Source organism: Pelophylax lessonae (genome assembly GCF_965119305.1).
Source record: "Pelophylax lessonae genome assembly, chromosome: 3".
Classification (NCBI taxonomy): domain Eukaryota; kingdom Metazoa; phylum Chordata; class Amphibia; order Anura; family Ranidae; genus Pelophylax; species Pelophylax lessonae.
This window is the reverse complement of record NC_138770.1, coordinates 213,350,384-213,372,799: the sequence shown is the minus strand read 5'-3', so window position 1 is coordinate 213,372,799 and position 22,416 is coordinate 213,350,384. Positions and strand designations below refer to the sequence as shown.

General features: G+C 40.7%; 1 protein-coding gene across 1 annotated transcript in view; it reads left to right on the top strand.

Moving 5' to 3' along the window:
* The window catches only part of CLSTN2 (calsyntenin 2), a 1,274,185-nt gene that overhangs the window by 488,812 nt on the left and 762,957 nt on the right, over positions 1-22,416 (top strand). The window contains exon 2 of the mRNA XM_082249414.1: positions 21,005-21,127. Within this exon, the coding sequence (XP_082105540.1) occupies positions 21,005-21,127 (123 nt within the window). The remainder of the gene's footprint in view (positions 1-21,004; positions 21,128-22,416) is intronic.

The window sequence follows — 22,416 nt, the reverse complement described above, 5'->3', positions numbered from 1 at the left end:
CCTATAATTGTTACCCAAGAGCTAACTAGAATCTTTTTTTATATGAAGCTGGTCCCAGGAAATGTTAGTCTGAGTTGCATAAACTCCAGCATTGTTAAAAAATAATCCAGTGTAAGCTTTTATTTAATTATTATTGAAAATTGTTACCTGCACTTGTTCTGAAAAATTGTTATAATCCTTACCTGTGTCCTATTTAAAAACACATGCCAAGTAGAATGGTATACCTTCATTATCCCCTTCCAACTAGTTTCAATGGTGTAAAAGAGTTTCTTCACATTCTCTATGCATTCACAAGCATTTAAAAAAGAATATCACTAAATATCAAGTGTCTTTAAAGCGGAGTTCCGGCCACAAAATCGACATAATCGATTTTAGGCCATCCACTTGCTATTGGTGACCTGAAAAACAAATGTATAGTTACGTTTTTTTTTTTTTGTTTACTTACCTTGTTATTGAAGAAAAATATACTCACCTTTCTTCCACTTCCTCCCTCTGCGGCCACGGCCCACGCCATCACTTCCTCTTTGCATTGATTCCTGGGAGCTGAACGTCATCACTTCCAGGAATCAATGCGCCTGCACCGGCCCCGCTTGTCACTTCTGGTGCAGCGCCTCATTCCCCGCTAAACAGCTTCTGGGCATGCCCAGAAGCTGTGGAGGGATGACACGCCCGCACTGGAAGTGACAAGCGGGGCCGGTGCAGGCGCATTCTAGGAGAAGAGGACGCGCTGGCTTCAGCTGCCCACATCCAAGATGGCAGCGCTGGAGAAGACATTTTCAAGGTAAGTATTTCTTCTTGCAGGTAAGTGCGACCCGGGACAGTACAGAGGCTATCCATTGTGGAATGCACTAGCCCTGACTGCCCCAGGGGTATTTTTATTGAAAAAAAAAATGTGTGGCCGGAACTCCGCTTTAAATAATTTGACTTCAACCTCTATGCAGACTTCTGGGAAAGATTGCCGTCCAAGAAAAAAAAATGGATTTTCCAGAGAAATGTTCAGAATGCGCACAGGTTGCCAAGGTTTAGGGTAGTGACATTTAGATTTTTTGGCAGTTTAGGAAATCATAGCGACTGAAGAATAAAACAGAAAGATAATTTGAATCAAATCCTATTGCAAAAAAACTATGCATGTACATTTTTTGCCAAAAAAAGTAGTTTTCATTTAAAAAATAAATGCACCCATACTGATCTATTCTCTATAACTTTCATAAGTGTGCTGACAAGAGTCTACAACAGGGAAATCTGCCAGATGGAAGTTGGGGCTCAGCTAAACACCAGAGAATGATTAAGGGAATAAGGAGCCCTGGGCAAGGAAGCAGCTTTGGTCCCCATTTCTTTGTTTGGAATTGATAAGTATTGTATTAGACACACATAATCTGCTACACTTGCATGGCCTACTCTATTATACTCCAGCTGCCTACAAGTGCAACCTCCCTTGTGATGTGACAGGCAGGTGCACAGCTTTGACTATTTGCACTATCCCTCTGGTTTTTTTCATGAGTACAAAAATTGTAGCCTGCCCCCTTGGGCATCTATTTGGCCTTGGGTCCTGCCTATATTGTCTTTTAGATAATTTGCCTCTGCTTCACACTTGCCATTAAGTCATTCAGCAGAACCATTATCTTCATTTTAATGAGATTTCAAACCCGTTATCACAGGAGGTGAAAGTGAGAAAAGGTGTTTTTTTTTCTTAGCAACAGCCTTATGTTTAATCCTTTGGATTACCAGCATGTAAACATGCACATGTCCACTATACCAGTTGGGAGTTTGTTTACATTTTTCTCCTGGCTGCTGACTTTCACATAGAAGTGGTTAGATCTCTTTTATACACATACAATTGAGCCCCCCTACACTCCCTTGCTGATCTCTGTGTATAATATGAACCTGGATGTATTCATCTCTGAGCACTTCTGGGTTCAGTGTAGCACACAGTCAGTGCTCACTTAACTTTAACAGAGTTCAGAGATGACATTAGGGGTCTAATAGACCCCTGCCTGATATCTCAATGCAGAGAACCTGTTACTTCCACTATGCTATCACAAAGGGAACCTAACAGCCCCTTGTGATTGCAAGTTATCTTAAAAAAATAAATAAAATTAAAGTGAAATCAAATAAATTTACAAAAATAAACACTCAAACCTAATTGAAATCCCCTACCCCACGTACATGTACATATGAATGCAAAAACATGCATTAAAAGCCCATGCATGTAAAAGTGACAATTGGGTAACACATATTAAGTACATATTGCTATGCACTCTGGAGTGAGGACAATGATTTCAGGGCCACCTTTCACTATTAATTCTAAATTGTTGAGCTGTAAAGGCTTTTAAAGATACCTATGGACAATTTTTGGTACCATAATTTTTCACTGTTTCAAGGGAACATGAAATTTTGAGGCTTGACATATTTGGTATCTATTTACTCAATGCAGCTTAATCTTTTATATTTTACAAAAATGTATGATATTGAGGTTTATTTACTAAAACTGGAGTGCAGAATCTTGTGCAGCTGTGTGTGGTAGCCAAACGGCTTCTAACTTCAGCCAATTAAACTTTGACAAAAAAACGGGATTGGTTTCTTTGCAGAGCTTCACCAGAATTTGCACTCTCTAGTTTTAGTAAATGAACCCCAATGCGTTATTTGCCTTAAAATTCATTTGAGTGTATATTTACTGAAAATATAGATTTGATAAACAGTATCGCAAATATCGTGTGACAAAAAATATTACCATTACTACTTTTTTATTCTAAGGGGTCTCTTCTGTCAGAAAAAGTATAGTATTTTAGGAGACACCAATAGCATTAAGATGTAACACAGAATGAAAAAAATTCAAAACCCTTCAAATTATCTATGATAAACAGCATTTTGCTACCTACATGACATTCAGTAAGGGTTGATATCTACTTTAACAGATCTACGAGTGTAAAAAAGACTTACACTAATCTCCACCTATGCACTTACTATGCTTTCCCTAACACACAGTTAAAGCACATTGTCAGTATGGCTGCTGTGACCTCATTCTTTTATGGTGACAAGTTCGGAATATTATTAAAAAAAACCTTATTGTCCCTCCTAAGTCAGCTCACCTAAGTTCAAAGGCCAGGCAGTGCATTATGGTTAAAAATTTGGTTTGGTGAATTCCAATAAACCTCGTACACCAGGATTTGCCATGAACACATGGTAGTGACAAACCTGAACCTCTTAAGCTAAAAATGAAGACATTAGAACTGTTTTCACAGAAACCCATCTTATTAGATTAGTACCATAAAGCAGGCTCCAATCAGATGTAGTTCTTTTCCCATTCACTTTTTTTGAAAGCTTAAAATGTATTTTCCAGAAGTGGCTAACATGTCACTGCATATTGTAAAAGTAGTCTCTAAAATGAAACGGTTTATCTTGCTCTAAAGTGTTTATCTTTAGACTATACTATGTTTTAGAATTGTAAGGGTTAATGTTACAGAAAAAAGCAGTATGATCAGCTGTTGCATACTCTCATTTCTGCCCTTTCAGACTCATTGCGTTTTACTGTGCCCCTTCTGTTGCAGGACATTAATGTCATAGGTGCATTCACAACCATAATATCACAGCTCCTTCTCTTTCAGAAAAGGAGCAACAGTAAAGAGTAATTTAGGACCTCAGCAGCAGAATCATTATCTGCTTGGTCAATCATCTGGCACTACTTTAGAAGAATTCATAGTAAATATGTTCGATACAGAACTGATGGAATCCATCTAAAATGTGCTTCATACAGAAATGGTCTTCAGTTACCCAGTAGTGATATATTATAGAGAACACAGAAAGATATGACATGTTGGTATATTGATTCACAGGGGCTGTTCAGGAAAATGCAATTAGGCATCTGGAAAATGACTTTATTGCTGTATATGTCATAAGATGGAAAGGGACCTTATCATAACCGAAGTCAGATGAGGATGCACTGTATTACAAGTATATACAATAACGTTTAACTCATAGAACAGCTGATTGGTATAAGCCATATGTGATAAGACTCTGAGTGCCCTACACATCAAGTTATAAGTCACAGGCAGAGCTTAGAATTGAATAATAATTGGGACATGAAAGTTCTGTTTGGTGTATCTGTTGACTCTTGTGCAAACCTGAAATGACAAGAAACACATTGAATAAGAAGCAATAGCACTTTACTGTTGTAGGTCAACCAGGAATACATCAATAACAACTATAAACCCACACAGATGACATTTCTACTACCTTACAAACCAGAGAAAGGAGAGATGATTTTGGCCAGCTTCACACCCAAGTATAATACACCATGCACATCAGAGGCGTAACTAGAACCATCAGGGCCCCGGTGCAAGAAACCATGAAGGGCCCCCGGGACCCCTGGCTGGAGCCCTTCCCTTCAAGCCTGGGGCTCTTCCCACTGATCCTGGGGCCCTTTATTCTCGTTTCAGGGCCCTTTATTACGGTCCAGCAGCGGGACCCTTTCACAAGTTCTGCAGTGGGCCCCCTTCCTGCCATCTTGGGGAATGCCAGGGCCCAGTCGCAAGTATGACCTTTGCAATCCTGGAAGTACACCCACTGGTGTCAGTAGTTTTTATTTTTTTGGTATTTTAATTTTATTACTTTTTATCATTTTATTTTATTTTTTTTACGTCACTGACTATGACTCTGTCCATTCAGAAAAGGAAGGAGCTGGTAAATTACATATTTACTGGCCCTTTCCTGGTTCTCTATTGTGACACATCCCCTGCAGCAGCTGGCAGGAGAGGGAAGGGAGCACAGTTTGGGGGGGGGGACCAGGGAAGCACACAGGGGCCCTGTCACGTACCTGATCCGAAGCCGGAGTGTAGAGAGGGCTCCCCTTGCGGCTAGGTGCAAAGCACCCTTGGAGGTGAGACAGGGAGTGCTGTGCCCGAAGTAGCACGGGTTGCCGGCTGGGATGCCCAGATGGTGGCTGAGGCCAATGGGTGATAGGTCCAAGGCGGATCTGGAACACTTGACAAGCCAGGCAGGTGTGCTGCGGGAACAAGGTAAGTTGGATAGCCCACAGGAGACTGGTAAAGCGGAGTCAATAGCCAAGCCGGGTCAGACACTGGAGAAAACAGGGAAAGTCCAGGGACAAGCCAAAGGGTCAAAAGCCAGAGGTATCAAGAAGAGTCGATGGTAAAGCAATCCGGGTCGGCAACAGGAAATCCAAGATAAAGGCAAAAACAAGACACAAGGGACACAGGGAGCTGAAGATCATCCAGCAACTAGTGCCTGTCATTGCTGAGTTTAAATAGGCCGTTTGGCGCCAAGCGCCGTCACGTCCTGCGTACGTGTGTGCGCATTGGCGCACGCACGTTCTTAGTTGATCTTGCCCGGAGTTGGCCGCGCATGCGTATTCGCGCCAATGCGTGAATTCGCTGATTAGCCAAACTGTTGGAGCTTACCTGACAGGCCCAGAGAAGGCAGAACACAAGTGAACTGGATAGGAGGAGTAGCCGGGGCAGCATACAAAGGAACCAATCTCCTCCATTTTCCTCTTGCAGCTACAGGAGGAAAAAGGAGGAAAGTGATTTCCCTACATGCTTCCCCGCCACCCCTCCTATCCAGGTGTACAGGGGAGCCGCACAGGCCCCCTGGAGCATGGGGCCCGGTTGCAATTGCAACCCCTGTAGTTACGCCCCTGATGCACATGTTAGTGGGTTGTGGTGCCATTAATTTAGAATGGCATCCAGCACACTAAAGGGAAGTACCTGTGTTGCAGGATTACTTTGACTTGTGCTGCTATGTGTCAGGAAAAATAGTGCAGCTGTATTTTCTGCTGTCAGTCACTGGCCCTCTGCTCTGCCCTCCACCACTCACTGGAGTGCCAGAGGGAGTTGGAGAGGCTGGCTCAGGTTCTCAGTTGTGCACTGAGAGGCTGAGTTAGCTGCAGGTCAGGCATCTTGGTGAATCCCAACATTAAATTTGGGATCTCTCCAGATTCTGGACCAGATGACTGATGTCAGCCGGCAAAAGAGCTTTGGCCCTACTTGTCCTTTAGGTCACAGTTTCTCACTCCTCTCAACATCCCCTGCAAACAATTTTCCCTTGCAGTTCCCTTTCTAAAATGACCACAAATGTCCAAAGGTGGACAGAAAAAGGAGTTAAAATTAGAATGTCCGCTTCCTGCTGAATCCTAGTGAGATGACAAATGCTTGTCTTTGTGTGTGTGGTATTAGCCCTGTGAGTGGGCAGCTCTAAGACTCCAGGATGGGAAGTCCGGAGACGTCAGCACAGTGTGGAGGCTAGGCTGTCACAGGAGGAGAGAACGGTGCAACTGTGTGCAGTAGCCAGCCATGACCAGGCTGAAACGCAAGCCTGAAGAGAGCGTGGATAGTCTTCCATGTTTTTCGAAAGTATATCTATCACCTAGTCTTGTATACCTCTTTGTAGAGTTATAAAAAGTCATGAAAGTTGATTACAACACCTGTCTGTCCTCACAAGCATTTTTTGGTATTGCTGAGGACACAGACACTACCTGAGATCTTTTGTACTAATATTACCATTTGAGGTGTTCAGGGGCATTGGTGCTGCAGAACACACCTAAGGCTTCATGTACACTAGCCCACCATGGAAGCATCTAAACTTGAGTTTGGAAGCTTCTGCTGCTTTTTTGCCAAAGCTCCTAAACTCAACTCCACAAAAGCCTCTGGGGTTGATTTACTAAAGATGAATAGACTGTGCATTTTGCAAAGTGCAGTTGCACCAGAGCTTAGTAAATGAGCAGAAGCTCTGCTTACTTCCATCATCCACTTATGTCCAAGATAAAATGTTGTTTTTTTTTAATTGTCCTTGCACGTGATTGGGTATTTTTTGTAAGGTGAAGATTTACCTCATTTACTAAGCTCTGGAGCAAATGCACTTTGCCAACTGCTACGTTTGTCTTTGGTATACTCTTGTTGTCTTTAGTATATGTGTCAATGTACACATATTTTTAACCTCCTTAGCGGTAATCCCGAGCGTGACTCGGGGTTGGTTTTTCATATCAGGAGCGGTAACCCCGAGTTACGCTCGGGGTAGATGTGCAGAGAGCGCAGCGGAGTCTCTTACCTTCTCCTGGCGATCCAGCGATGATCTCTCATTGCTGTGACCGCCAGCCGAGAGTCCCGCCGCTCCTCCGTCGGTCTCTGTCGCTCTGATGACTTCCTAGTTCCGTTCCCTGCAGCAGCAATGCTGCATGGGAGCGGAACTAGGGAGGGAAATTCAAAAAAAAAAAAAAAAAAAAACGTTGCACAAAACACAAAACACATTTTATATTATATATATATGCATATATATATGTATATATACACCGGTATATATATATATATATATATATATGCACACACACATATATCTATATATAATATATAATGCATGAATTATAATCTAATCAATAATATAATTTTATTATATATATTATATATTAAATAATAAAATAATATTATTGATTCGATTATAATTCACGTGTTTGTGTTTCAAATTTATCACATCTGGGATGTCTACTAGAGTCTTGTTTTGGTCAGGTTTAAGTCAGTAATTACTAAGAATTGTAGGCCTTTAATACAAACGCCAAATTTCCATGAAAAGAATTGTACCGCTTTTGGTATGTAATTCCTGACATAATCATACCGCCAGGGAGGTTAACTGAACTTTTTAAAAATTTGCAAGCCTCTGAAAATCTAAATTTCAGAAACAGAAATGCCATGAAAATCAATGTGTATCTGCACCAGGCTCCAAAAAGTGGTTATTTCAGAACAACAAATAGGGAAAAACTGTACCGAATGGTTTGGGAAACTTCTACAGCTCTGCCTGATGAAATGATTTAGCCAAAAAATAGAACACAGTCTTGGGAAATCAGAAAACCTCCTAGTAGCCCTGGAAACCTATAACATTGTACCAGGGATAATAGAATAGAAAGGTGGAGCCTTGTGGCATGGGCAGTCAAGCTACGAGTGGGCAGGCAACAGCATAAGCAGATATATGGCTCAGCCATAGCTTTTGGGAAACCAAGCTGCCAAAAATAACACAAACTCATATTCAGCTGGGTTTCTTTTATCATTGGCTTCTGTAACTTGTTAATTGCATTACCGATAAAAAAATGACCATGTAAGCACAGCCATTCTAGCACTGGGTAGACTACGCATCATGCAAGGTAATGGGGTTGATTTACTAAAGGCAAATAGACTGTTTACATTACAAGTAAATGATCACTTTGCAAGGGAATTTTCCCTTATCTTAGTGGATGAAGTGGAGCTGTACTGTCTTCCATCATCCAATATTATAGCAGCAAAAATACAGGTTTTTTTTTTTTTTTTTTATTATTAAATTTTCCTTGTTTACGATTGGGTATTCTTGGCAAAGTGAATTTTCACCACAATCACTAAGCTAAGGAAAATTCCCTTGTAAAGTAAATAAAGTAAATAGCCTAGTTGTATTTAGTTGAACAGCCCCGATGTGGCATGTACGTAAAAAAAGACAGTAGTAACATTTTTATTTGTAGCTAAAACATTGAAAATATTTTGACGCATTTTTCTTTTTGGAGAAAGTTAAGGCTCAATCCAAAGATGTTTTTCTTTTTTCATAACAGGTTTTTTTCATTAATGAAGCTTATAAAAGATCACATTGTTTTTTTTCCCCATGAACCAATGAGTTTGTGTCAATCAATGACAAAAGCAAAAGAGCTATAAACATAAACTATCAACAAACCCCAGAGCCTCTGACTATAAGGACAGAGGTGCTGATGGTGGAATGGCATTAAACCACATATACAATTCACTGTATGACAGTACATTAATTTATGCTCGAACATCATTACTTAATGCTTGAGCATCAACAATATACAAAAACCTCTGCTGTGTTTGATATACCACAGTCTACACAATTGGATATTTTATTAACAGAGTTTTGGAGCTGCCACATTTAGGTAAGCTTCAACCTCCCTCTCCTTAACACAAAAGAATCACATCCAGAATAGGAACATTTTGACCACCGGTTGTGGGAAAACGCAAAATCATGGTGCAATTTGGCTGTGTTTTGTGAAACCTAAAAGTATGGTCCCTAGTTTCAAGAAGACATTTTTTTAAAATAAACTTTAGGATCTGTCACTGTGAGCACAAAGGTATAACAGGACCATGATTGACATTATGTCATCATTGTCAACATCTTTGGATTCATTCTGTGTTGATGAGGCTTTAGATTAGTCATAAAAAAGGAACACAGGAAGTCTCTATGAGGACAGAAACACTGGACATCAATATTTCTGTATTTGCAAGTCCTTTTTTTTTTACTTTCAAATATGCTCTGGAAAGAAGATACCTTGAAAGTTAATGATTGCTGGGGACATAAAAGACAATAGATCTTTTACACACTCAGATACATAATGTAAATGTGCTGGGTGACCAAGTCCCAGACTCAACAATTGGGAACTTAACCATCCTTATACTGTACAACATGCACGTATGGAGCAAAACCAATATTTACTACTAAAACCTAATTATTTACCATAATAACACAGGCAAAACAACACATTGATGCTGATCCTGACCTTGTTGGGTGTTATCCGTGAACACAGTTCTACTGAGCTGGGATAATGCACCATTTTTTTTATGTTTTTCCTTATTAAACTACTAACTCAGGATCTGGTAATTGCCCCTCTTTTATTGTCTATACATAAAAGTGTCATTTATGACATACCTTAACACTGAATATTTTGTGCCCAGCTGTGCTGTGACTTTAGGCCATGTATACTCTAGTTCTATCAGTGCAGTGCATTTACTGTGTGTTAATGGCATTAGGTTCATTTGTAAATTTTGCCCTGTTAGTATTAAATAGAAGACTATTCGTCTGTACTTATTAATGCAGTCCCAAATACTAATCATACCAAAAGTGCGCCTAGAGTTATTATAGTATATTCAACATTAAAGTAAAACTCCAGTATTGCTCTATACTAAAAAAAGAAATATAAATTAAAAAAAAATGGAGTAGACACAATGGTCTTTTTTCCTGCCATCTCTCTTTTTTGTTGCTACGTTTCTAGAGTTCTTTTTTTTTTTTTTTTACGTTTCTAGTGTTTAGACGTAGAGTACAATAAGGAAGGGGTAAAGCCTGTGACATAACTGTACTGATATGCTTAGTGTGCACATACACCAAAAGATTGAAGGCAATACAGTAAATAGTAAATAGCCATTTAACCAACCCCTTCCTGACCGCCAGCCACTTTTTTACTGCGGCAGTGCGCCCCCCCTGAGCAAACCGACGTAGAGCTACTTTGGCCGCGTGCCTACAGCTAGGGGGCGAGCATGCCGCTGCTGATGCTCCTGCCCCCACTCGGCAGTGGGGAAGCCAATGCACGAGGCAGGCGGCTCCAATTGCCGCCTGACACCCGCGATGGCTCCCTTCTGAGAGAGAAGAATGGTCAGCTGTTGTAAACACAGCTGACCGTTCTTCTCCCTGGAATGATCACAGAGCGCTCCTGTGATCCTTCTATATAGGATCACATGTCTCTATGGTCATTTCACAAGCCACGCCCCCAGAGTTAGAATCACTCCCCTAAGCTCCCATTTAAGCCCCTTGATCACCCACAGTGTTAACCCCTTCCCTGGCAGTGTCATTATTACAGTAACAGTGCATATTTTTAGCACTGATTACTGTGGTAATGTCACTGGTCCTCTCAAAAGTGTCAAAAATGTCAGTTAGGGGTCCGATCTGTCCGCCGCAATGTCGTAGTCCTGCTAAAAAAATGCAAATTGCCGCCATTACTAGTAAAAAAAGCAAAAAAAAAAAAAAACAATAAAAATGACATAAATCTTTCCCGTAGTTAGTAGACATGATAACTTTTGCGCAAACCAAGCAAAATACGCATATTGCAATTTTTTTTACCAAAAATATGTAGCAGAAAACAAATTGGCCTAAAATGTCAAAACATTTTGATTATTATTATTTTTTGGGGGGGAATGTCATATAGCAGAATGTGAAAAATATAATTTTTTTTTTTTTTTTTTTTTTTTTTAGAATTGACGCTTTTTTGCTTATAGCGCAAAAAATAAAAAAATTCCAGAAGTGATCAAATACCACCAAAAAAAAGCTCTGTTTGTGGGGAAAAAAAGGAAATCAATTTTATTTAGATACATTGTTGCACGACCACGTAATTGTCCGTTAAAGTAACGCAGTGCTGAATCGCAAAATATGGCCTGGTCATTAAGGGGGAAAATCTTCTGGTTTAGAAGTGGTTAAACTGTCTTTTATTATGACACAATGGGGTTTATTCAATAAAGGTAAATCCACTGTGCACTACAAGTGCACTTGTAAGTGCAGTCGCTGTAGATCTGAGAACATGCAAGGAAAATAAAAAACAGCATTTTTGCTTGCACATGATTGGATGATAGAAATCAGCAGAGCTTCCTTTCATTTCAGATCTTACCCTCAGATCTACATGACTGCACTTCTAAGTGCACTTGCAGTGCACAGTGGATTTGCCTTTAGTAAATTAACCCCAAAGTCAGCTCCAGCAAAGTTTGGGTAGAGATTTTGAAAGGGGGAAGTGATTTACATGACTGCTGGTGTTATGTTGCGACAATTGACCTCCTTTAGGAAGGGTTGGTGATCTGCCATCATAACATGTCCTGCATTTTTGTGGATCACCAATGTCATTTGGAGGTGTCTGTAGGATATAAAAGGCCTGTAATGTAGTTTGGCAAAAAAGGGGGAAGTTCTTGATAATAATTCAAAGGCAAAAAAATGATGCATTGATGCAGCATAAATATTTCTTGATTTTGCAAAATGCGGAAAAGAAGTGGGAGTTGTCCATTCTCAGTACTTGCCTTGTAAGGTAAACCTATTCTTCTATATCAATGGGGGATCCACAGGTAAAGATACATTATCTATATTAATAAAAGCCAAGTGTCCCTGCGTCCAGAGATTCCAGATTCCCTGTGTCCGTGGAAATGCGCTACTGTGCATGTGCCACAGGACAGCCGTTGGGACTGGGGGTGGGCACTGACCTGTTTAGGCTAGGGGGAGCTCCTCGGTGTCGGAGGCCGGGTGTTGGGGGTCACCCCCGATGTAGTCTTGCCGCTCTTTGCCCGGACTCGGATCGGTCAGTGAGTTTGGTCGGTCGGTGTGCGGATTGTGTGTGTGGCCGGTCATGGCCTCTAGCGGCTCTATCCAGATCCCCCGGTGCCTGCCCCTTCTCCTGACCCATGACAGGGTGCTCCTGCCCGGCTCCAGCATGCGGGTGAGTGTAGACTCTCCGGGGAATATGGATCTGGTCCGGAGCCGCCTGCTCAGAGGAACTTCCCTGAAGAGCACCATTATCGGGGTAACCCCCAACACCCGGGACCCGGCCTCCAACACCGAGGAGTTCCCCATCCTACACAGGTCAGTGTGACTTACTTCTGGGGCCCCTGACATGGTGCCCGCCCCCAGTCCCAACGGCTGTCTGTGGGGCACATGCGCAGTAGCGCAATCCCACAGACACAGGGATGGACACAAAGACACTTGCATATTATTAATATAGAATAGATATCCTACATACACCCCAGTCGGGCGGCCGGCCAAAACTCTTGAAGCGGCTGGTGTGCGCGGGCACGTGGCGGGTATGCGCTCGCACAGCTCTGCGCTTGTCTCTGTTGCTAGGGCAACAGGGACGCTATGTGCAGAGCTGGCTATGTCATGCGGCTCTCGCGTTGTTAGAAAAAAAAAGAGATAAGCGAGAGCTGCTCAGTCAGCCATATGTTCTAGCACCCGTTAATTTAACGGGCTTAATGTCTAGTAATGATAATAAACCGCGAAAATGTGTTATTGCTGTCGATGTGAATAACATGCACAGTGTAATTTAGGGGTCAATAGATCCCCAGCTGAGAGTGATTTAGCAGCAGTCTATTACTCATATTGTTTTTTTTATATGGAAAGCAATGGAAGAGCTTCCTAAAAAGCAATCCCTGTGGAAAGTCCTAACTGAGCCATACATGTAGGTGATATTATCATAATTTCTGTTTCAGAGAAGATTCTAATGCCATCCTTTCCTGGGAAATAGAGCCTGCCACCAAACTGTGCAATTTGCATTTTAACTTGCTAGAGAAATCAACTAGTCCAGGAAAGGTCAATGCCCTTGCACTGCCCTCTCCCTTCTTCCACATCATAGCCTTCTCCCCTTCTGGAAGTGTCTCATTTTTTGTCTGTCCTCTGCCCCTTTCCTCACCTCCGTATACAAACTTTTATGTATCAGGCAGGGGAGAAAAGAAAGGGAATACTAAAGAGTGTCAATTGAGTGAGTCTACTGGGGCTGCTGACATCACATCCATGATGGTGGCAACCAACAATAGCCTCAGGCCTTATGTGGATGACTGCACAAGGGAGGCTTCTGCAGGAAAATATTATGCATAAAATACAATGAATACACATATAATCTACTGGGAACATTGTTATTGAAATTAATAGTCTGGCAACAAGGTCCATGTACAGTACATCTCTTTCCCAAACTCACTTTATGTTAAACGTGACAATGCTGACTTGCAAGGACTGCCTGCAGACACAGTGTTGTCACCTAACTCTGTGCGCTTCAATTCAGTAATACACATGTAGGTGCCATGCTCAGCACACCAACACACGCAGCCCTATGTCTGCAGAAAATGCAATTCGCACTGCTGGTCTACTGCTGTTGCTACTTGTTGAATTGATTACCGGAAGAGACATTGACAAATTTGAGGCACATATGTGCAAGATGACCGAAGCATCATGGGACCTGTAGTCCCAAGGATGCAGTACATGTGACCATGCTATTATATTACCTGTACTTCAAATTAAACCTATACTGAAAAAACATGTATGCTGCCATTGTTAAATTCTCCTTTTAAAAATGCTAGTTGTCTGGCTTTTACTTTGTTTGGAAGGCAATCACTGACCTCGAGTAATCTGCAGGTCAGGACTTTACCTGGGCATCACTGGTTGCATGCTTGTTTCAGTTCAGTGACTCAGATACTGTATTATACTGAGTCCAGAGACAGACAGGAAACCTAGAATTTTCAGAAGAAAGTCAATAATGGCAGCCTTTGTAGTACTCCAATTGTAGGTTTCCTTCAAACACAGCTGTGCTTTAAAATAACTGTAAATATGTGCCGAACAAACAAGATGATCTAGTTAGGGTGTAACAGAGGTTTAATAATAATCACTGATAATTATGTAAAAAAATAATTGATGCCAAATGTATCTAATGAAGGATCCTGCAATATTTGGCTCACCAGCTGTTTTAGAACTGAAGTGCAGCCCTGTAAATTTGTCATGTGTGAAGTGTACCTAAATGGAAATGTAAACCGCATCCGCTAAAACTGGATTTTCAGTGTTGGGTAGGAGTCATATCACTGACAGCAGGATTTCTAAAGCCCAGTTTGATGATGGATTCTTTAGTTAACTGATGTTATACAGAACTGTAGTAGGAGCATCAGGAACTCCATGGAGATGCTGCTGTCTGTGAGAATACCAACCATAATGACAACCCGTAACCAATTTAATTGTTGACTCTCCTTTTAAAGGATGTCTGCGCTTATTGAAATACATACCAAACAACAGAAAAATATGCGCTCGATAAAAAAGTGGCAGTGGAACAAAATGAAAATGAATTGCAGCTAGCACAGGTCAATAGATAAAAGCTAAACATAAATATATAAAATAAGTGCAGCGCTAATAAATTATGTGAATTAATAAACCATAATCATAAAGTGCAAAATTCATATATAAAAGTTTGGGAAATGTCCATAAAAGAAAGTGCAAAATATATAAAAATCGGTGAATAAACTAACAAACTTTGTGAAGAGAAGCAACACAGATCCCAGCATGCGTGAGAAAAAATAATCTTCCCCAATCCTTAGTGAGTGCAACCACCGACACTAAAAAGAGGGAGAATGGCCACTTACTAGAGTCAGATGGCCTCCAAATTAATGAAAAAGCCTACAACGCTTTATCAGGTAAGTGTCTATGATATATGGAAACATCAGTTGTGTTAATTCAGGCGGATTTCCGGGGCTGCTCACTTCATAATTTCATGGAGTTTGTTTGTTTATTCACAGATTTTTGTATATTTTGCACTTCCTTTTATGGACATTTCACAAACTTTTATACATTAATTTTGCACTTTATGATTATGGTTTATCAACTGGTCTTTTATGGACATTTCAGAAATTTTTGCAGATGAATTTTGCACTTTATGATCATGGTTTATCAATTCACATCATTTATTAGCGCTACACTTATTTTATATATTGAAATACATAGGCTGCCCATAGCTGGACTCTGCTTCTGAAAATGCTCATTGCCTGGCTGTCATACTGGCTCAATTGTTTCAGTTATTTAAATCACTGACACAAAACAAGGATGCAGATAAGGAATTCTGTCGGTCTTCTGACTTTCCTGGTTTGCTTTCATATACCAGGTGTTTAAAGGAGAAGTATGGGATTATGAAAACAAGAAACATATATATTAACCAGTGTGATGCTGAGCCTGTCACACATTGGCTCTAAGACCGAGATGTGAGAAATCACATGATCCCTGATTGCTCTCCTGTCTGCTCTGCTCCTGCAGCACTTATTGGTACCCCAAGCTGGGGAAGGGGCAGGCATGTGTCCTTACTGAGCCTTGAGCAGCTCTTACTGGTACCCCAAGCTGAGGAAGGGGCAGGCATGTGTCCTTACTGAGCCTTGAGCAGCTCTTACTGGTACCCCAAGCTGGGGAAGGGGCAGGCATGTGTCCTTACTGAGCCTTGAGCAGCTCTTACTGGTACCCCAAGCTGGGGAAGGGGCAGGCATGTGTCCTTACTGAGCCTTGAGCAGCTCTTACTCATCATCTGATAGCAGGCAATAACCCACTATAATCTGACTCTGGGTCACAGAATAACAAAAGTAAATACACTCCTGTGACCCACCAGAGAAGTATGGGCAAAAAAACTTTGGCCATACTTCTGTTTTAAATAGTAAATAATTCAATGTAATGAGCATAATCAGTCAACTAGTTTTTTCAAGGGGAGATCAGGAATGTCACCCCCTCTTCTCCTCATGAAAGATACTAGAAAGTAACCCTGATGCAAAACATTAAACTGGCCAAAAAGTGATGCCTGCAAAAGGAGAGTGTACATATTTTACTTTCCTGCGTCCCACTCCATTGAATGCCTCTCCCTTGAAGTGGAATCCCCTTCTGAAGTCTTCAGCAGAGGAGCATTTTGCACCATGTACAAACAAAGAGTTAAGTGTTTACACTCCTCTTTTACAGGCATGGTATTGTGTCCAGTTTCATTTTCACGACAGGGCAAATTTAATTACTGTGCTTTTAAGTCTATTGCCCCATTACATTTTTGTTTTTCTCCTCTTACCTTGACTGTTGGATTGTCCTTAAAAATATACTCACAAGCCCTGGGAATCCAGCATTTTCAGATCTAACCTTATGCCCCCTTGCTGCACTCTGGCTCGCCATCCTCTATACTTCTTAACCACTTTAACTTTGAAAGTTTTACCCCGTTATTGAGCAGGCTATTTTTTGCGATACAACACTTCCTAATTTACCTGACAATTGCGCGGTCGTGCGACAATGTACCCAAATAAAATTGATGTGCTTTTTTCCCGCAAACAGAGCTTTCTTTTGGTGGTATTTGATCACCTGTGCGATTTTTATTTTTTGTGCTATAAACAAAACAAAAAAAAGAGCGACAATTTTGAAAAAAAAAAAAAATAACTTTCTGCTATGAAACATATCCAATAAAAAATGTAAACTTTATATTTTTTCGTCTGGACTGGAGAGGTCTTCCATGTCCGCAAGTTTCATTTTTATGCGGTGCAATTCCTCCGCCTAGTAATCTTGCGTGTCTAGCACTTCATGCCTTGTGCCTTTGCATGTTCCTGAATAGTGTCCTCCAGTGTGTCAGCCCTAACCTCTAGACAGTCTATCCTGTCCTGAACTTGTGATAAGGATAGCTGGAGTTCCCTGTGCAGCTCCTTCTGGAGGGTAAGTAACATTGCTTTGAGAGTGGCTTCTGAAGAAGGGTTATCTGAAGCAGGGACAGCTGCTAGGGCTGGGGCATGGTCATTGTCTGAAGTCAATAATTGTTTTTAGGCTGTGGGCCTTTGTAGGGGGATTGGACAGGGGAGGATGCAAGCCTCTTACCTCTGTCAGATGCTTGTCCAAGAGCAGGGAAGTCAAGAGCTGGTGCTGTGTCCATCTCATTGTTGCTGACAGGCGTAGAAGGATACCCTGAGGATTGAGGCACCGTGGAGCGCTGTGTGTGGGCAGCACTGGGGGATGGGGACCGGCCGGTCTCATTGTCAATGCCATGTTGTGAGGGCCACATGGCAGCCGGTTTGAAGTAATCCGTGAGGCGGTGGGGTGCAGGTGGCTTGTTACGCCACTGCGGCATGCCCGGGTGTGTCTCCTGGGTGAGACTGCTCTGCGGGTCACTGTGGTAATGCGGGTTGCGGCTGTTTGTTGCAATGGATCCGGATCGTGGGGTGGAGTGCCTGGCACAAGCGTCCATCTTGGTCCGCGGGAAACCACGCCCCGCAATAAAAAAATGTAAATAATCCAATTTCTTCATCAACTTTGACCTATATGTATTCTGCTACATATTTTTGGTAAAAAAATCCCAATAAGCGTGTATTGATTGGTTTGCAAAAATGATGGAATATTTTTATGGAGCTTTTTTTTTAGTAACGGTGGCGATCAGCGATTTTTAGTGGGACTGCGGCATTGCGGCAGACAAATTGGACACCTAACTGACACTTTTGACACTTTTATGGGGACCAGCGACACCAATACAGTAATCAGTACTAAATATATGCAGTTACTGTACTAATGACACTGGCAGGGAAGGAGTTAACATCAGGGGCGATCAAAGGGTTTAGTGTGTCCCTAGGGGGTGCTTGCTAATTTTGTGGGAGTTGCTCTGACTAGATGAAGACAGAGATCTGTGTTTCTGCTTAAAAAAAATATTTTTTTTTTAGCAGGAATACCAGATCTCCATCTTCTCCAAAGTCAGAACGGTGATCTGCCTTGTTTACATAGGCAGACCACCATTCTGCCTCTCTGGGGAATGATCATTGATGGCAGGAGGACATCAGGTCTGCCCGGTCCCGCTGATTGGGTGGCCATTGCAGTGACTATTGCAGGAAATGACATAAAGGTACATGATTTTGTGCAATAGAGCCGAACTACCGCAGTAAATATGCAGTAGGTGGTCAGTAAGTGGTTAAGTTACCAGGGGGCTGGCTGTCTTGCAGGACATAGCCTCCAATCTTCGGGGATGTGTGATTTGGGTATCCCAGGAAACTTTGGGCAGGATGGTGAATGTCATTCTCACTTAGGTAAGAAAGCTGGAATTGACAGGCCGTGTCCCATAAAAAAGGTATTTATTAAAAAAGGAAAGTTTAATGTCCAACTTAAAAAAAAAAAAAAAAAAAAATGCCCAATTCAGTAACGGGGGGGGGGGGGGGGGGGCAGGTTAGGAAAAATAGTTAGAGGTTGATGGTCTGCTTTAGCTGGCAGAAGTAAATCCAGTATGAAATAGTGACAGTCACTGTTCTATTTTCCAGCATTTATGTATTAATATTATTATTTTATGTTATTGGCTTTTTTACTGAATAGCTATAACCTTTTTTTTTCAAATTGTACACCTCCAAGAATCTCAGATTTCAGATGAAGAGGTGAAATGAAAATAAGAACATTTGTGTGTTTTGCCGGTGTAATCGATGGCAAAGTAAATATTGTTTAATCCCCAACCCTGGGTTAGACAAACATGGAATAGATGGTATGCTTTACCATTTTAAGACAGCATTTTGTCGCTTATACACAGCTTTATTTACATCCCAATCAGGCCGACTGAGTGCTTTGTCCTGGTGGTATTTGTTTTGTGCTTTACAAAGAGGAGCACACTAAAAAATCTATGATTTTATGCTTGGCATTAAGTAGGATTTACGACAGTTGCTTTTATAGCCTGGCACAAGGGAATAGGCCAAGCCACCGTCTTACATACGCCTTGAAAACCTGTTATACGTATCTAGGATTCAACATCTCATAGCCCCTATGACATATTTAAATTAGTGACAAATGTGATAGGTTTGGTTTGCAGAAAGTAAATATAGGCAGATTTATTGAGATTTCAATATCTATTCCTGACATAAATTCACCTTTCATTGGGAATATTTGTTTTACTTATGAATGTATTTTCGCCATCAAAATAAAAATTACAGTTATTAAATGTCTAGAGCCAAATTTGATAGGGACAATGAAATTTAACTCCAACTCTGTCCAATAAATGTATGAGCTTGATTGCAAATAAATAAATAAATACGTAAACTCCACAAGATTGTCCAATTAGGACTTCATATGGCATGGAATGCACATGAAATAGTAATGCAGGTTAATACTGAATGGATATTAATTATTAAATATTAATTTGTGTTTAATATTTAAACAGTTATTAATTATTTGGTGATAATATTAATAGTTAAACTGAAGCTCTGGGCAAACAACTAAATTCACTGTAAATAAATACATATTTACTCTTTTAAATGAGAAATTATTTGTAACTCTGTACAGTCAATCTTGTGATTTACACAAATTTGCTTTACAATACAGAACGCCAGATGACACCTATAGCTCGTGAGCAATTTGTGTCCCAAGATCAGTTTAGAAATATAGTATAGTGCTACATAGAGAAATAGAAATAAGGAGGCTTGACATATTTCTGACACTCCTTTCAAGCATTTCTGCTCTGGGTCTGTGAATACAAAGCATTTAAGTCAGGCAGCCAGGCAATAGCATTTTCAGAATGAGATCAGCAATGACAGCTTTTAGTCTTCCCTTTTGAAAGAGTTACTTTTAGGAAGGTTTTACTTAAAAAGAGAGATGGTTTTTGTCCCTGCATGGAGCAAAAATATTTATTTCATCCTGTTAATACTCTAGTAGCAACACAGCATCTGTTCCCCCTATATCGCCAGTATTTTTGACAATATCATACATATTTTTTTCACAGAAAGAGTTTATTTTATATGCATTTAAACACATTATAATATTATATGTATACACAATATTATCATATTATTTATATACATTATGATCATATTCTATGGCCAATAGAACTGAAAAAAATAGCTTAAAATGATTCTGTCAATAGGGCAAAAATATGAAATCAAGGTCCCCCTGTATAGAAAATGATGAATACTTACCTATACTGACAACTATGCCACTGATCTTCCCTGGTAACAAAAGTTGAAGTATTTTTAGCATCTGGTATATTTATGGGTGTCTTGAATGCTTGGTTCCCTGCTGAGCACTGTGGTTTGATTTAACATATAAAACCAGAGCTGAAGATTGAATGCTGAAGATTTTCGGGTACCATAGAGAGTGAAAGGGCAATTAATATTAATTACAGGAAGTCTCTAGTGTTATTTAGCTTTAAATCAGCATTTTTAATTGCTTTAATAAAATAATAAACATGTTATACTTTCCTGACCTTAGCAAACCCTTTCCTTCTCTTCTGGGGTCCCCTGCAGACGCTTTATGCACCTTTTCTTCTATGTGTGTCCCCCATACCAAGCTGTGTGCTATGGGGCATATATCTGAGTGTGCTCTTGAGCCAATGGCTCCCACTGCTCTTAAAGCCTCCTGTGAGAGCAGGGAGAAGGGAGAGACCAGATGCAGCCGGGCACAGCACCGGATTGATACAGGAGAAGTACGTGGTAAGTATTTGGGGGGGAGAGGGCACATAGCAAGTGCTAAAAAGGAAATGCATTAGAATTAAAACTGTTTTGACTTTAGAACCATTCCAGTAGCTAAATTCATCCATTTTGCATTATGTTGTATAAGCAACAGCTGTTGAATTTGGTTGCTGTAGACAGCTGCTCATGAGCTGTTTTTTTTTCTTGCTAACCTCAGACTAAAATGTACTGTTCATTGGTTGCAGTAACCATAGATTACTGCCATGAAGGTGTTCTAAAGTAAACAGTTTTAACACGATCTTCTTTTTATATTTCAGTAAACAAGCACAAACCTTGGATTGAGACCTCATATCATGGAGTTATCACGGAGAACAACGATACAGTTATATTGGATCCGCCTCTCGTCGCACTGGACAAGGATGCCCCTGTTCCATTTGCAGGTAGGACAATGCACAATTATGTGTTGTTTCTGTGTTTTGGTAGTCACTTTGGTGTCAAAATTTGAGGTCTTTATGATGTGCTGTTTATAGCTGAGTTTTTATATTGTTTTTTTAAATTTGTTTTATTAATGTTGTTCTTTAAATGAATGTTAGGCTGCTGATCATTCAATCAATGACAGGTAACCTAAAGTGTTGAGCTTTGAGATCTCTATGCAATTTCTATGCAAAGCGGCCTGTCCTAAGCTCTCCAGGACACTTTTCAGCATAGAAGACCTCTCCTAAGATGCTCCAATCTAGAAGCTATCTTTCGGGCAGCTTAGATTTCTTAGGCCTTCAGCACAGGAACTAGGCAGGGGCAAGGCTCGAGAAATCTCTTCTTTAAAGTGGCATCCTTAACAGGCAGAAGCCCAGAAGGTAAGACCCCTCTAGAAGTTTGCACCAAATATTTATTATCTTTCCTCATCACATCACTGGACCAAAATCATCAGTGATTGCCTGAAACAAATAAATGCTTATAACTCATACATTGATACCTTTCACACTAATGTAGGAAGAGAACTCAACAACAGCAGGCAGGAATAATCAATGTCCTGCATTTAGAAGAAACCTACTGAACACAGAAAACATAAGCAAAACTCAGGCTGACTGCAACCTATTTGCAAAACATATACATTTAACTAGGTACACTCCAGCCTAAATCAGAGCTGAACCTAACTTCCCCTGTTCTTTGTGGATATCGACATCGTCACCTGGTCTACTTCTTGGTTTAGGACTTTCAGGCATCTTTATTGGCCAGCCAGAATTTGTAACCCCCGTGCATGCACACATGAGTTCATTCCGGAACCAAGGTGTGCCAAGAATGTACATTCTAAGATTGTGAACAGGTAGGTACATTTGTTTTACTGCAAAGAAGATCCTGTCTAAACACATTTATTTATTTATTTATTTTTTAAGGCAGGGTCCCTTCACATATCATATACACATAAATACATAGGGAGATTTTGTTTATTTCATGAACATCTGGTGACCTTGCTTATGTGATCTCACTTATGTAGTCACAGTTTGACCATTGTGGCCACGTGGCATCATATACCGTAGATGTGTTCAGAAGAGTGAATTTATTTACAAGTCTGAACTTCTAGGATTCCCATACATTGTTCAATAATAACATGTCTATTTGACACCACTTCTAGATGAGGTTCAGCAAACATGTTGACATGCCTCACATTTTCACTTTTTGTGCAGGTTGCAGAAACATTTTTGTCATGCACAGGGCAGATGTCCTATCA